This window comes from Trichoplusia ni, chromosome 11 (genome assembly GCF_003590095.1).
Source record: "Trichoplusia ni isolate ovarian cell line Hi5 chromosome 11, tn1, whole genome shotgun sequence".
In the NCBI taxonomy this organism is placed as follows: Eukaryota; Metazoa; Arthropoda; class Insecta; order Lepidoptera; family Noctuidae; genus Trichoplusia; species Trichoplusia ni.
This window is the reverse complement of record NC_039488.1, coordinates 2,395,116-2,411,746: the sequence shown is the minus strand read 5'-3', so window position 1 is coordinate 2,411,746 and position 16,631 is coordinate 2,395,116. Positions and strand designations below refer to the sequence as shown.

Sequence of the window (16,631 nt, the reverse complement as noted above, 5' to 3'; positions counted from 1 at the left end):
CTAAACAATTGACGTCTTGGAGTACGTCAAGTCCTTCACTTGGTACTTGGTACTTGATATTGACGCACCAAAGCTTGAATGTGCTAGAAATCAGTGCGCCTCGAGTGATGTGCGCGTTCTCACGTACTACCCCACTTTATCAGTTCATTGTACGGCTCGTATTCTACCATTTACACATAAATAACGATGATCCCGTGTGGGAAAGATTGCCGCGAAAGATTGCATTATGCAAAAGCTTTTAAAAGAATAACGATTTGGCAATGAAATATGTATAAACAGTCGAAATGGAAGTGGCACATTGACGTGTGTTTTAATGTAATGTTATGAAATAAGCTTTTGGCCTGAATAACAGGGAAATGTATTACTGTACTTGTTATATTTCAGGTGTTTGTGGTCTATAGTTTTTTTTTTTTGCATGGGAAATCACTTAATAACTCCTCCTGCTTTGGTTTGAGTGGAAAGGAATGCCAGACATTCACCGATTCTTTTTCTGTTTTTTTATCAAAAACCTCCTCGCGCACTTAGTCCTTGTGTCGCGGGGAGTTTCACAAACGTTCAAGTCACATGCATAAAAACACCCGGACTCAGGTTAAGCATTTTTAGATCTCACAAAACGTTAGTTCAAACCCGCGACACGTCGCCCACAGTGGGTTTGGCGTGGTGATCTCAACCACTCGGGTATTTGTGCAGTCAAATTCAGTCATGTTCCTTCCGTTGCCTTTGTTTTCTGCGGTAGCTCTTTTGGACTATCCAACTGAGATCTATAGTTCCTATCAGAGAAATTTCTTATGAATTACTCGTTGATTGTTAAGTGTATTTACGGAGTTGGCAGTGTTTTTATAAGTTGTTTGTTTACGATATTGATGGTTATAAACCTACATAGATATGCGAAGTGCGTAACATATTGACAACATATTATTGATACAACATCATTCAATGCAGTCAGGAATAAATACGATAGTTATTGTAAAACACTGTTATGATGCCGTCTTTAAGTCTACTGCGTTAATTAGTTTTATATATCACTTTTAACTGTCAGTCTTTTAATAGAGTCAGCAAGTCTGCTCTAAGTGTCACATTTGTAATAGGAATTCTAACACGTGAATGGGAAACTAGTAATTAATATTAATACTTGGGTGTGTGTGCGCTGTCAGATGAATATCCCTTATTCATAGTATTTGCGTACGCCTGTTCACCTATTCAAGCATACAACACGTACCTTGACAACTGGGTATTTCGCTCAGGGAAAATCTCACGCGAATTCCTTTGTATTTCGAAGTAGGGCTGTCAATAATGTGAATGGAGATCACGATTTTGACAGATGGTATCAATGACTCGTTAACATATGGTTCTCGTAATTAATGATTCACGGTAGGTATATTTTTTATAACTTGTATATTCAGAGCGGACCGTGCCGGCCTTGTTGCAGATACTCCGATGATAGATACGCCGTCATTCGCCAATCAGCACTCGTCCGCCTCATTTCTAATTAATTCCATCAACGAGACGCATCGGCCGCCGTTACACTGCACTTCATAATTTGAATGTAAGCTGTGTAGCGCACTGAACTGCACTTCCTTCTAAATCTGTCAGTGTCATTCCACAGAGCGCTTACTAATATTTCTCATAATAAAAATAATGTATCCAACATTTTATATGTGGCGTCGCCTGGAAATTATGATGTACTAAAATATTTAGAACGTATATAAAATCTAAAATAACTATAGAAAAGTCGCGTATTTGCCGCTGGTGTTCGAGTATTTATCTCGATGAGTATTTACATAGTTAAAAGAACAAACAATTTTATGGGCGCTTAACTTAAATGTGACAGAGAAAACGCAAAGAGGTGTCTGTTTTCGATGTTTGTTTACATCTTATTATCTCCGCGTGCGAGTTAACGAGCGATTAAATGGTCGCGCTAGACAGGAAGCAATTTACACCGTGAAACAGAAGTCGCTCTTGATATTAACGATACGTTGATTTCAGCGCAGATAAGGTTTGAATTGATTCATTATAATTCTAGATATGTGAACATGTAAGTGTGCATGGGGAGAAATGCAAAACACGAGGCGGCGCGGGCGCGGGGGCGGCGTCCGCGACGCTCCGAGCAAGGCTGTAGGCGTAAAATGCAAATCGGCGACGTTTCACCGCAGGACAATGCGGCCGGAGTGTTGCGCGTCTTGTAAACAGCGCGGACGTGGTTTGTTGTTCTACTTTTTTGGGTAAACGGTTGTCCGTAAACGGCGGCGCATAGGCCGCCGCAGAAATACCGCGGTCAGTACAATGGCTCGTTCGCCGCCACCGTACAAGGGAGTCGCGGGCGTGAACGCAACGATTCTCCTTGTTCAATGTTTCCCAGGCGTGTCCCTACACCCATTTTAGTTAAACTTGAAAATTGTGCAGTTTTGGTATGCTACTGCAGACAACTATGTGTACCGAGTGTACATTGGTGACAAATGTTTGTTATGCATTCGGATGTAGAGCAGTTTACGTCACTTGCGTTAATTTTCGCAATCCACAGCATAATGTATGTGGCGGCGAGGGCGTCGAAACATTCACATCGAGATGCATCCAGAGCGTCGAGGCGAAATTATATTTTATGGAAATGGATGTTGAATCGAAGCCAACGCTCGTTGCATTCTTACAGTGCGACAGTTATGCGGGCGTGTGTGCGGGCACGAACACTACGCCGGCGTGCCTATCGAAAACAATAAGACCGCGCCTTGTGCCATAAACATTCTTTGCCACAATCATTACGAATATAACCTATAAATTAGCACAAAGCCGACTGCGAACAAGTCGCTTGCCGTCGCGGGAATTTGCAATGAGGGCCGTACGCTCAAGCGCGCTGTCAGCCTCTGTGGAATAGCGACACACCGCCTCGCAGCCGCGCCGCAGCTGCCACGCGGACGCATCGCCGCCGCGCCGCGCTCTGCACGCGCACTGGCTTGTCATGCAGCGCGCCTGACAGGAAAGCATGCTCAAACATATCACTGACATGGCCTAATCGTACTGCCAATAAGGCTTTGGGTTTGCATCTTACTATAAAGAAAGCTTAATGCGTCCTGAATGATACTACATATGTCTTGTCATATTAAATTTAAATATGAAGCATCTCTAATGCTGTAATTTCAGTATCATTATAATCACACTCTCACCTTTTGCATGCCATTACATAATGTTGTAAAGTCCCTTGCCAATAAACATTACATTAAGCCGTGATTAAAACATGTAAGTGCTCGGAACAATAATTATATCGTATTATTTTTATTCACAGTAGATAGAGTCATTGTACAACATCTGATAAGAAAATCGCGCATGTAAAAGTTAAAACAATGGCACGCGATATATCAACGTTATCTATTAGCTTGTGTGACAAACATTTAGGTTAATGGTTAATTAGGTCGAGTACTTAGTGTAAGAATGAGAAGTAGTATTGATTCTAGTAGATTAATGTTTCGATATGAATCAGCTCGAAGTCGTTTGGGTAAAATATTGCATTAGCTGAGTACTTAGTAGTTTCTGGCATGACGACAACTTAGTTCAGGTACGCGGTTGGATGTTGGGCTGACATGAGCGACGGTGTTTTCAGCGGAGCGTCGCGTGTGACGTAGCTAGACGCGTCGTCATTTGTTCAGAATAGTTCCGCCGCCGGCGCACCGCGACACGGCATATGAATTTTTTCAGTCGAGGTCAAGGTATCATTTGATGCGTCTGAATGTTCAATGTTATGTTCATAAAACAAATAAAAATTTAAAATGATGTTGAGTGCTTTATATGTAGAGTCAATTTATTGTTTAACCTCTAATACTGATGTCGCGTACGTATTATCTGTAATAAATCAATCGTTAGTACTTGATATGTCATCGATAGGAACCGAATTACACTTGCATGTGGGAGTCACGTACAGCCTGTTGAGATGTAATTAACCTGAGCACACATAAGTATGCGCGGCGTTTACTTAGGAAGCACTTACCTACGAAACATGGAGTTGTCTTTGGAAGTCTTATATAGTCACGATTGATTGTGCAATCCGTGTTTAAGTTAGCTATCCGTGGTGGCGTGTTGTCAGCGCGGTGACTGATCCGTCTGCTGGTGACGGAACACGGCCAGTTACGCCATCACTCGGCGCCTAAACACTTTATAATTCCATCTGAATTAACATAGTACTCACATACTTTCCGTACAAATTACGATGTTCAACTATTTAATTTATTTCCGAGAGTTTTCATTCTAGACATCATAAAACAATGAAGACAGGCTGCCGACTGATGAACTAACGTCTGAAATATAAAAAGATATTTGAGATCACCTATACGTTGTAATTCATATTAAAATACGTTTTCTGTAAATGACAGATAGTCGGATAGAAGTATTAATCTCTGTTGCGGAGCGGCCGGCGCGCGGCGGTGATATCTGGCAGCCGTCGTGCAATATCAATCGTTTGTGTGATATGACATCGAATGAGTTTTATATCTGGCCCCTTTGAACCGATTTAGTGGCGCGCTTCTCTAGCCAGTTTGTGTTCGCGGCAGCGGCGTCGAGTGGCGGGTGGCGGCGCGGCGGCGCCTGCTTACATCACACCATTGGAAAACTCGTCGCGACGCAGAGGACTTAAACGCTAGCCCGCGACTAGACTCGAAATGAAGCGGACACGGCTCTAGTCGCGTCACGTTTTTTAAGTTTAAATTTAAGCTAAACGACATTAATGAGTGGTATCGGTTGAAATGCTATGTGTCCGTCTGTTCGCAGCGGCGGAGTAGCGAGTGTGCGCTATGCAAGCGCATAAATATTCATACCCGCACAGGCGCGACGAGTGAGCCAAGCTTGGCCGAGTCAAAGGTGTCCGACGACGATCGCACACTCTCTACTAGGGCTGTCGCCTAGCCGCATTCTTTCTGCAAACATTCAGATCAAACTTACCTAACTTTCAATCGAATCATTTATTTTAAATGTATACAATAAAGCTGTTGAGAAACAAACTGGTAAATAGCTGTTAGGATTAAAAAGTGTAGGAGAAAGTGACTGCATACCTCCATCATAGAATGTTAAAACAAAATCTTGCCAAGAACGATAAAATGCTTTTTCACATTATGATTATATTTCCTCTGGTAAAATTCCTTGGTCAGTTTCAAGTCAGGTGACCAAACGGCGAGGAAAATTTTCAAAAAAGTCGTATCTTTTTTTCGATTGCCACGTCTCTGCTATTTGAAGTAAATGATAAAGCTTCAAGAATACCCAGTGTAGTGTCGGTTTCTTGACATAAATGTACAAATAAGCGTGTCTTTAGCCACGCCACGTCTGAGCCGCGCCGATCTAGCGCTGGTATTTGTCACTGTTAATGCATTTTAATGGTCGACGGCATATTTACTACATTTTATTGATACTTGAAGCCCAGATACAACACGTTAGTCTAACTAACCAATAAATACCAATGTGGAATAAACATACATAATCATTAGTTCTAAAGATCAGACGTTTAATGTAATTTGGTATGTTTAGTGGAGAATTACGATTAATTTCGATTTCGATAGTGATACTAGACTTAGGAATTTAAATTCAAAGTACCTTGTTTCGTAATTGCGTAAGTATAGTTAATGTAAGTGGCGCCAATGTTTATTCTAATATGATAAAGTGGTTAAGTGTGGTTGTGCGCAGCCAATATTTAAAAAAAACGGATACTACAGTTTTCATGCATAAATAGTTAACTAAAATTCGTCCATTAATTTTGTAATTGGTATTTTTTTGCGATCTTATGCAACAACAAAACAACAAGACATGTTTGATTACTTAATTCTGATCAACTTTAATTAATTATGCTCTTATTAAAACTTAATTGAGATATCGCTTGCTTAAGTAAAATTAATCACAATAACACATAATACACTGTTTCTTCTATAGCAAAAACATGAAAAAACAATGCTTCAATTTTAAAACATTTGAGAGGCGTGATGTGGTCAAGCGTCGCCGCGCGTTCGCACTAGTTTATTATTATTGAGGCGCGTACAATAAATGTGTCGTCAGCCCTGTGTATCGGCACATTCCTTCGGCAGCCATCTCGCCGAGCGCTACTCTTTGTTGTGCTTGCAAATATCCTAGAGCTACTCATCCCCGCCTTGGCGCCATTTGCAAATAAATTTAGGGCTGTCTCGGATATGTAATGAATTTACAGAGTGAATTATGAACGGCGCCAGAGCGTGCCAGATCACAATCCGCCTCCGTACTTGTACGAGTAAACAGGTCTTCTCATCACAATGTTTACTGGTCACTGTACCCAATATACTTGTTCATCATGTCCTATGATCAGATAACACGATTTATTAGTTTAAGTCGCAACGGTCCTACACACCTATACCGAACCAGCATTTACATAGATACCGCGACTTACTGCATACAATTATGCTATTATTGATATTATATTACAATGACATTTACATGATTATTAATACTAGGAGCATTTATTCTATTAAAATAATTACTCGTAAAGACAGGCAGTTATTGAATATTGACATTTCAAATTAATGGAAAATTATTGAAAAATGTAGAGTCGTTTTTACAATTTGATATCCGATACGTATTATTTAGTGCTTGTGATTGGATCCTGTTAAATTGATTTCTTAGGTAATATAACCTTTTTCTTATAACTTTTGTACTGAGAATAAACAGAGTTGTCGTATAATCAGAACGTAGGCCCACATCCTTAGTACTCTGCACACGCGATCCGCTCGGCCGCGCTCACATGTATAGAAATGACTGATTAGGAAAGTGGCCACCGGTATTAGACTAGAAATGGGAAAAGGCTACTCAACATCCTTGCCGTGCAAGTACCAATAAAACTGGCACCAGTTACTGCGAATAACAGTTTGTCAGGCGATATCCGATGACCTTACCGGATGCGTATCGCAGTTGACGTCCAGACGTGTACTCAGGCTCCCTTTGAGGCAGTCTAACTTGCATACCTATGTCATATTTATTCAAAAGTAATATCGTAATCATATATTTAGCCCGATCCGTTTCAGAAAAGCGTAAATCATGCAATAAAATTGATATTTTTAAAGAGCATATACCAAGTAACAAATTTCTTTATGATAGTAAAGCAATTGCATGTTCGAACACAAAACACAGATATTATTGCCATCAAAATTGAAAGAGCAAGAGCATAAAATACAAAATTATCAAATATCAAAGGTTTCTTGAGTTTACGACCACTGCTCTCTACTTCAATCCTGTCCTAATAGACGCTAACTGACATAAACGACTATCTTATTTACAACCTAGTCAAGTGACTAACTTGCAAGAACACTGAAAACATTTAATTATCATGATTTACATACTATGAAACCGAACTCGGTCGTAATATCGCATAATGTACTTGGTTTTAGTTACGGAAATGTGATAAATATGATTCGCAGCTGAGATGCATTTGGGTTTACGAGCATTTAACGTGCGTACATCTACAAATCGGGTACCAATCAAACTGTCGCACGAAATGTCAGTGCTCTCTCTATTTCTGTCCATAGCAGACCCAACAAGAAAGCTATGCAAAACGCAAATTCTACCGTCGCCGTCTAGACGCCCGCGCCGGTCCTGTTACGATTGAATAACAGTTGATCCAATCAACCCGAATGGAGGGGTCGGTGGGGTCTTGCGAACAGTGTGGACCTCGCCGGCGACGACGCGACGCTCCCTGTCCGCGATCAATTGATCCAACTGTTGTTTTTATGAGCAATCGTCTTGAGAAAGTGCCCGTCAATACCCACTACACTTCCACAGGAAAACATTAAGTTATACTGAATAGTAAATGTCATATTTATAAGGTTAACGTCAAGTCTCCGGTGATTAGGTTCTAAAATGCTGATTTTATTTGTCTTTATAAGCAGCAGTCTCGCCGGTATAATAACCATGTCCGTTTATGGTGTTTATAGAATACGTCGTCTTTCACCGTTTTCTTGGAAAGTAATTTCAGACTGGATATTATTTAACGGTAAAATTTAAGGACCTATTTCTCTAAAGTTCTTAGTGGTTTTGGCTGACTGCTTGCAGATATCTCCCTCAGTCATAAACTAATAAATCGAATCGCCATTTGATTCTTACACCAGCTGCAAGTCCTTAAGCTGCGTCGACTTGGAAGGCAATTAGTCAAGCGATTAAGCGATGAACGTTTGGGTGAACGTTCCGATTCATTATAATACAATTGAATTGTTTTGTTCCAGCTCCCGACATCGTCCAAGAAGATAGTCCGGTCGTTATAACAACTGATGAGGATGAAAAAAACATGAAATGTAAGTTTTGAAGACAGAAAAATACGTGTTTTGGTAATGCATACAACTTTATTAACTCAAGTATTTTATGAATTTTGAAATCCTGAATCCTTTTTTCAGTTTTCGCATCATTTCTGACGGGCCGGTCCCCGCTGTGCGTCCGGCGTGACGACATGTCCGGGGTGCCGGTAGCACCGGGCGTGGCCACAGCGCGCTTCACCTTCCGCCGTCGTCACCTCTACTGGTCGGTCCTCCTCAGCCCTTCCATACAAAACCAACCTCGAGCGCTCGCCTTCCTCGATCGCGAAGGACGAGTACTCCTAGAACAGTCCCTCAAGAAAATCCCGGGGATACACGCCACTTACGAAGAAAAAACTGATAAGGTATTTCAAGGCATAATTATACGTCATACAGTAAATATACATTCAGTTCCCAGAAATATTGAAGTAGGCAGTCATTAAATACTTGTATGTTATAAACCGAGGAATCTGTGTTGTTTACAGCTTTGCGGGGTCTGGCGTCGAGTGCCGCGCCAGTACAAGACTTTATTAAGAGACGGCGACCTGCATGTGGCTCTGCTGTGGGGCGACGCTCGTAACAACACCATTGATAGCGCTCTGAGTGGCAGAATCGACAGGTAGGTAAGGAATAGGAATTTTAATCGAACATCAACTTTGTACATGCCGCTGACTTGATTTATATTGCCTTATGAGTAATTCCAGACAGCCTCACAAATTGATGTAATAAATATTATTGCAGTAATTGTTCCACTGAATCTATGAATGGCAGTACTGTTCGCCTTGGATTGTAAATTAAATTAACCGCGTGATTAACAACGGAAATCTTTAGGTTCACTATTAGACTTAATTCTGGGAAAAAACCTGAGCGCAGATGTTTTATGACATACGTATCATACTGTTAGTGGGAACCTAATTGATGTCTAGCTTTAATTGCTTTAGCACTATTCAATAACGTTGATGCAGACAACATAAACATACAGCAATTTAAAACAAGACATTATTATGTTTCTAGGAAAGTAAACAAAAAATAATTTGACCTTATTTTTGGTCAATTAACCTCACTGCGTAGAAAGTTAAGGAAAAATTAATATTTGATCAGTTGTTTATTGCTCCACATTTGGGTCATTACGGCCGGTGCTGAAACTGATCATAAATCTCTGTTATAGTGTGTACCACGTTTGGGGTCACAGTTTTGACATACTTCCTTGTTTTAGGTATCCAGCGCTATCTTCGGAGATGTTCACTACGCTTTTGGAGCCGGAGCATCCTCCCACGTCTATCGGGCAGGGAGCTTGTCGTGACTATCCTGCATTGGAGTACGAGGATGGTTGGTGGGGAGGCACTGCCGTCATCACGGCGGTCGCTGGCGCCACTCCCAGCCTCTACTTGGCTCTGGTCTTCAACGGCGTCTTCCCTAAAACTGCAGTTACTTCTCATCTGGTCAGAGTGATACTCACTTTACCAGAAAAGAATCAGACGATCATTGATCAGGTATATTCATATTTATTTATCTTGTTTTGAAATGCCACGCTCATTCAATTTGCTAGCATTACTTGCTTGGGTCGTCGGTACCAATATCTTAATTGAAAGTTTCCTTGAGTTAACTGAATACCATTTCAGTATCTTGCAGGTCTTAGATGAATTAATGTGTTTTTTTCAGGTGCAGAGGGTAAGCAAACCCCATTACGATTTTAACGTTTTGGAGGTGTCGACTCCAGTGTCGGCTGCGGAACTGCGGTCTTTGGCTAGAGGCCGACTTTTGCTGACTGTGGAGGCTGTTGGAACTCCAGAGAGGAGAATTGTTGGGAGTGTGAGGCAGAAAGCCGCCTGTGAGGTGTATAATGCACCTCTTGTGTCTGAGAGGCTTCCAGCCACTCCCGCGCCAGAGGGTCTTGCGTTGCTCTACATCGATAAGGAGGGGTCTCTCGTCTATGATATACAGGTACAGCAATTCATAAATAATAACAAAAAAGAATATTTATACTTATTAGAAAAACACTATCTTGTTACAATATAGGAAAAGTTAACGTTCTATTCTTGAATAGGAAGAAAATACAAATACAAGGAAAATGCAGCGAAACATACTGTGATAAGTTATGATTTCGACACATTCTAGATTCAACTACGAGTCATGATATCACCTGACGATAAAAATATGTTTTTTCCACTTAATTATCAATCAGTTAAAAAACATGTAATCATTCCAATGGCCAGCTCGTTTAATTTAGAAGAATTTGAATGACTTTGATGATATTTATCATAAATTAAATTACTAAAGAATCTCCTTAATAGGTTACTTGAGATCGTTAAGGCCCACGATTTATTATAGTTGTATTAGGTACATGACTCGGTTAATGATTTCCCTTGTAAAGGTACCTAAATGATTATGAACTGTTTAGTCATTAGAGCCGGTGGTACTTAGGTATTGGATGAAAATCGACATTCCCAAGAATTTGGTTTCATCAATGCAAGGGGAACCAATAATCAATAAATGCATTTGGACGGGGGCATATTTATAGTAGCTAGAAAGTGAAGATTGAATAATACCCTTAAAATTGAATTTACCTATTGAAATTGCTTGTTTTCAGGTGGATAATTTAGGGATAACAGATCCTAAGATCACTTTGGTGGAAGAGCAAGGCAAGAGGCATTCTCAAGTGGAAATACTGGACACAAGGATTGGTGTGCTGGCGAGACCAAGTGCGAGGATCTTCCAGCCTTTGTATGAAGACCAACTTGCCGTGCATATTAGCGCTGAAACTGGTAAGAGCTGTTCTTTAAGGTGCCTATAGAGTTTTGGGTACCTCTTTGTAAATTTAGATTTTAAAACCTTACCTTGTCAAAATCCCACCGTTTCTTATTACAGAGAAAAGAATAATAAAAGAAAATACGATATGGTTATAAAATAAGATTAATAAAATATTAATTTCGGTGTATATTCTGGATGTTATTTTGGGAAAGCGCTCTAAACGTAACTTCAAACAGTCAAATATTTTAACAAAGTCCATTTGAAATGGGCCCTACTGTTATATTAGGGCGTGTAACCAGGACCTACAGAAGTTTAATCAAGTTGCTAATGATTGTTAATCATGTAAAACTGTATCAAATTACCAATTAATATAAAAATGAGAGAAACATAATTTGCAGCTAATTGCTCTTTGTTACTATTGTAAATACGTTATACAAGTTGCTGGTAGTTAGACCCGCGCTCAATTGGAACGAACTTGATTATATTAGGCCTAACCGACTTTATGACGATGCATTGTTGACTTTAATTGAGCGAGTTTATTTTGCAGTAAAGTTGTTAAGCTTTTGATTTGTTCCACTCTAATGATGTTTGTTTACTAAAAACAAATGTGGCAAAGCTTTTAGCTTTACATTTAATAAATCCGTGAAGAGGAAATTTAATGTAATTTGGTTCAACTTTAAAAGAGGCGATGGCTCCTGAGTTTGTTTTGTTCATTTCAAAATGTAACATTCAACTTCGATCCATAATGTTCAATAGCTTTCTCTTTCAAGTATCAATAGTGCGTTAATTTTATGAATATCGGATATTTCAGGGCCTCCTATTCTTCGTGGTCGCCTGACATCTCGTATGCTCCCTGACGCGGCTGGGTCAGGCCCTGCTCTGCTGCGGAGAACAGGCCAAGTTCGTCTACCAGCTGCCATGGCTGGGCTTGCTTGGCTCTCCGTGGATTCGTTGTGTGGATTATATTATGAGGTAAACATTATTTCTAGTCTTCTGAAGTTTACCTGACAATAAAAGTTTGAATAATGATTTTTTTGATTCTTAATTCAATGAATATACATAGGGTGCCCCTATAGACTTGCAAAGTATGCTTTATGTAGGAGGTATGCGTTTTACCTTTTTTAAGTAAAAAAAACTAAAACTTATTTATTTGGCAATAACGCAAAATGTCATCAATAATTAGAAATAATAAGAAATAATTTAATCATAACTTCCATGAAGATAATTGATAATGAAAGAATGCTCCATGTTACTCTGTATTTTTTGGGAAGCGCAACTAGAAAGGCAATTCCGATAAAAACGCGTGAATAAAGCGTTGCGTCAATTAATTGTCAAGGAAAGCACTGAAATTAATAACATTATCTTCTATTTTTATCAGACGGTAGTAACGGGCGGTAACGCTCGGTCCTGGTCATCCTGGTGGTTGGAAGCCAATGCAGGTGGTGACACTGGGGCAAGAGAACTAGGCGGTGAAGAAGGCTGGGTTCTAGAGCCTACTGCAGCAGAACTGGTCGCGCTACATGTTGGTGCGGCGTTCTTGGAGCTTCGGGCTCATGATAATGTCACCGTCATTCTACGCACGCGAGTACCACAGGTAATTATTACCGTACTTTTTTTATAAGTGGCTGTGAATGTCTCATCGATAGGTACTATTGTTTTCCCTTTTGTTTTCTGTGATTAATTGGGTTCAGGTTCTGGTAAAAAAATTGATAGAGAGTGCATTATTTTTTTTGGGCATACCACATTTCTATTCATACCCTCGTAGATCCAAGAGCAAGAGTAGAAAGTACATCTAATATGCGGAATAAACCCAAATTACCAAGTATTTCGTCAGTATTTTTTTCTAATTACCCTTTTAATATAATAATCAAGACATTGACCTAATTTCATTGAATGTTTTGTTAATTGTAAAAAACATCCGAAAAAATCAACTTAATATATAGTCATAAAGATTAAGTTAACCTGAACCAATTCTAATAACATTAACTATTAAGATAAGCTTTACCTGACTAATTAATCGATTAACAATTTGTTTATGCCGCGACAGATTGGAAATATATATGGTGAGTTATGAATACTAACATTCTATGTAGACAATGGGGATGATAATTGGGTGTCATCATTATCATCGTCAAAATTTAGACACACGTATTTTTTCCTTTTTCTATACAGCAAAAATTGGCATCGATAAACTGCTGACGTACTGATATCGTAAAATGTATACAAAATCGTGACGTCATGCGTGTGTTCCATCTCTGTTAATTCATAATTTTTTTGTTTACGAAAAAAAAATACGTATTGTTTTAAATTCCCAGAGAGACGCAAAAAAAAGTCGTCGTCCCCATTCGAATTTTCGAAAATGCTCTTTAACAATTTCCTTTGTTGTTTCATTCCAGATAAGCGTGCCAACATCTTGCTTGCCCGCGGTGCCGGGGACTTCGGACAACGAGCTGAATGCCAAGTACACGCCAGGACCAATGGAAGACCAAATCACGGACCTGTTCCGCCTCAATGTCAACTATTGTACGCAGAGGGATAAGTTCTACAAACTGGGAGAAACTTGGACAGATACTGAGGTAAGAGTTGATGCTGTGATAAGTTTCTTTTGACAGTATTAGACGTCTTAGATTCTAGCACATGAAACTATGACCTTGACTGACTATTAAGGATATCTCAATGTAACTTCTTTTAGGGTTTTAAAATAAAATATAAAAAATCAGTTATGTTTGCTTAAACATTCTTATCGTTTTCCATTTTTTCTTTTGCAAATACCTCGATTTGGTATTTGAAATGTGATGTATAGTATGTATAATGCCTGCTTCATAACTAGTTTAGGATTTTTGAAGAAACTATTTTTATCTTTCCAGACATGTTCAAAATGTTGGTGCGTCTTGGGCATGCCGCGGTGTGAGCCGGTGCAGTGCCCACCTGTGAATTGCCTCGTCCCGACCATCAAGCCGCCAGGACAATGCTGCCCTATTTGCACAAGTAAGTTGACTAATCTTTTACCACAGGTCGGACCTTGAAAACCCCTAGAAGTACGATAAGGTAAGGCCAGACCAGAGAAAGAGCTCTGCTTCAAGCTGTTGAATGTCTTTAGTTAGGGACTCCTAACTCTGACTCCTTGATATCACGTTTCACCCAGGAAACTATAGTTAAATAAAGATTCATTAAATTTCCTGCTTACCATGTCTTTTCATATTTAAGTATACACTAAATATTACATAATAAAAGGTTCCTGTGATAGTGTACTAATTAAATTTTACTGCTTCCAGACTCCACGACTGCGGTATGGTCGGAGAACGGCAGCTGCCAACTAGCTGGACAGAGCTACGCGCCAGGATCATCATGGCATCCTTACCTGGTGCCCGGCGGGTACGACACCTGCGCCATCTGTACCTGCAACTTTGCCACCAGGCAGATACAGTGCCCTAGAGTGAAGTGCCCGCCTCTACGCTGTAGCGAGAAGGAAGCCTACAGACCTGATAAGAAGGCCTGCTGTCGCCTGTGTCCCGAGGTAAGCGAAGAAGAGATTTTAGATTATTTGGAAAAACAGATTACGGTGAAATTAATCTAAGTGTTCACTGATGATGTTGATATCAAAATTTTCATTGCTTCTTTAGGTAAAGGCGAAGAAACCGGATGAAGAAACTCCGAAAGACCAGGGGGCGCCACGTACAGCAGATGAGATTTTGGCAGAAGGAGGGTGCAAATTCCCCGATGGGCCACTTCCCAACGGCAAGGAGGTGCACCCCTCCATACACTCACACGGGGAGCAGAGATGCGTCACGTGTCGGTGCAAGGTAATTTGCATTTTAGTCACCTTAGTCCGCGGAAAGACTTACTTTCTACCTACATGAAATTAAGCCTTATCTGATAATCATCAATAGAAAAGAAAGAAGTAGGTTTTCATGTCATCAGTTGCATGTGTTTTAATGTGTTGTTTATCTGGCTTGCAGGATGGAGAAGTGACGTGCGTGCGCAAGCGGTGCGGGCGCGCGGCGTGCGCGCGGCGGCGGCGCGTGGACGCGTGCTGCGCGTGCCCGCGGCACCGGCGGCAGCGCGCGCCGCGCCCCGAGCGCCCCGCGCCGCCGCCGCCCAGCTGAGCGCCCGGCCGCGCTGCCCGGACACAGTATTACTGCGCCCGACCACCCCGTCTATACCCCAGACTGCTCGTAGGCTAAGTGAGTGACTATAGACTGACATATTTTTATGTACTCGTGCGATTCGAATGTGTCTCTAGTTTTAGTTTGCGTCATCGGTGACGCGTCGTCGAACCGAACGATCGCGGTACGATTGAAACGCTGACTAAAGTTTCTGCCAACGGAATACCACTTTGTTTGCACGAGTATGCATAGTACAGATTTTAATTTGCTCTAGTTGATAACAGACAGTTTTCGAGTAATTAAAATGATTTGTACAATATAAAGTATGAGGCTCGGCCAATTAGAGGTTAATAGTCGTGATCGGAGTGATTGTGGAGTGGTGGTGTTGGCGCAGGGCGTTCGGTTCGGCGGCGCGCGAGGTATCGGTGCTCGGTACTCGGCGGCAGAGGGTCGGCCGCGCGGAGGCTCGGACTCGATCGGCGACAGGCGGTAGCTTTACTGTGTATTATTATAACGGCGTTGAATATTTACTTACCCACCGGTATTTTAATTGGTATTATGGTAACCCAAAATTTAGGCGCATTACATCATCCGATACTGATTCGTATTATTTTAGTGGTAGGGCTCGATGCTCGGTCGTTGGACAAGGATTGCGAGCGCGGTCGATAACAGATGTGCCATATTTTCTTAAATGTAAATATAAATTATAATACTAATTATGTGCATATTTATTTACGTTTCTATTGTATATGATACGGGATAACCGCACGTTTAGGTAATCAAGTATGAACCATCACAAATGCTATTTAATTGGTCGCCTTGTTTGTGCATTTGCTTTTAGTTTTGTATATCTATATTTAATACCACACAACGTGTCTGTCGTGACCGGTAACTTCTATTACCTGCGTTATATTATCTAGTTGTAGTACTGTTGACGAGGAGGTATTTAAAGTTAATTTATAGACATGTGATTATGGAATTAATGTTGCTTCAAGATGGAATGTAATCCCAGTTTACTACACGTATCCGACAGCTTTTAGGGACTCTTAGCACTGGTTATAAGTTATATACACTTGCGGATACTTTTCAATACATACCTATATCATATTATTTCTATGTTTGTCTAAAGGTATTTTGTAAATATTTATTTCATTTTATAGTCTACGTAACGTATTGTACCGATATAAATCGATATAAATAAGATAGTTTACGCAAATTACGTGACTAGTTTTGTTTAATTACTAAGTTGACGGTTTAGTTACGTAATTAAGGAAGCTAGTCCAAATGTTTCGATGTGATGGATGTGAATGCCATGTAGCTAGCGATACGTCTGTTTTCAATACTGATTATAATAGGAATTTATTACTATTAAGTTGTAACCATGGTAACGTAGTCACTAGGTGTCAAACAATAGAGTCGTAGTGTTCACGTTAGGGACAGAGACGCCTTTATATGTTATGCGCGGGCGCTTGAGGCGGCTTCATAAATTGAAATT

The 16,631-nt window shown here is 40.4% G+C and overlaps 1 protein-coding gene across 2 annotated transcripts in view; it reads left to right on the top strand.

Moving 5' to 3' along the window:
* LOC113499108 (dorsal-ventral patterning protein Sog-like) overlaps positions 1-16,245 on the top strand; it is a 65,490-nt gene extending 49,245 nt beyond the window's left edge. Inside the window, exons 4-16 of one of the 2 annotated variants that reach the window (XM_026879468.1) lie at positions 8,214-8,282; positions 8,382-8,644; positions 8,765-8,898; positions 9,496-9,772; positions 9,948-10,223; positions 10,870-11,044; positions 11,842-12,002; positions 12,409-12,624; positions 13,427-13,606; positions 13,898-14,018; positions 14,306-14,547; positions 14,654-14,833; positions 14,990-16,245. In XM_026879468.1, coding sequence (XP_026735269.1) covers positions 8,214-8,282; positions 8,382-8,644; positions 8,765-8,898; positions 9,496-9,772; positions 9,948-10,223; positions 10,870-11,044; positions 11,842-12,002; positions 12,409-12,624; positions 13,427-13,606; positions 13,898-14,018; positions 14,306-14,547; positions 14,654-14,833; positions 14,990-15,136 — 2,441 coding nt within the window. In that variant the 3' untranslated portion in view covers positions 15,137-16,245. Of the gene's footprint in view, positions 1-8,213; positions 8,283-8,381; positions 8,645-8,764; positions 8,899-9,495; positions 9,773-9,941; positions 10,224-10,869; positions 11,045-11,841; positions 12,003-12,408; positions 12,625-13,426; positions 13,607-13,897; positions 14,019-14,305; positions 14,548-14,653; positions 14,834-14,989 lie in introns of both variants that reach the window. The other variant, XM_026879467.1, reaches the window with a different exon arrangement.
* Positions 16,246-16,631: the final 386 nt, after the last annotated feature.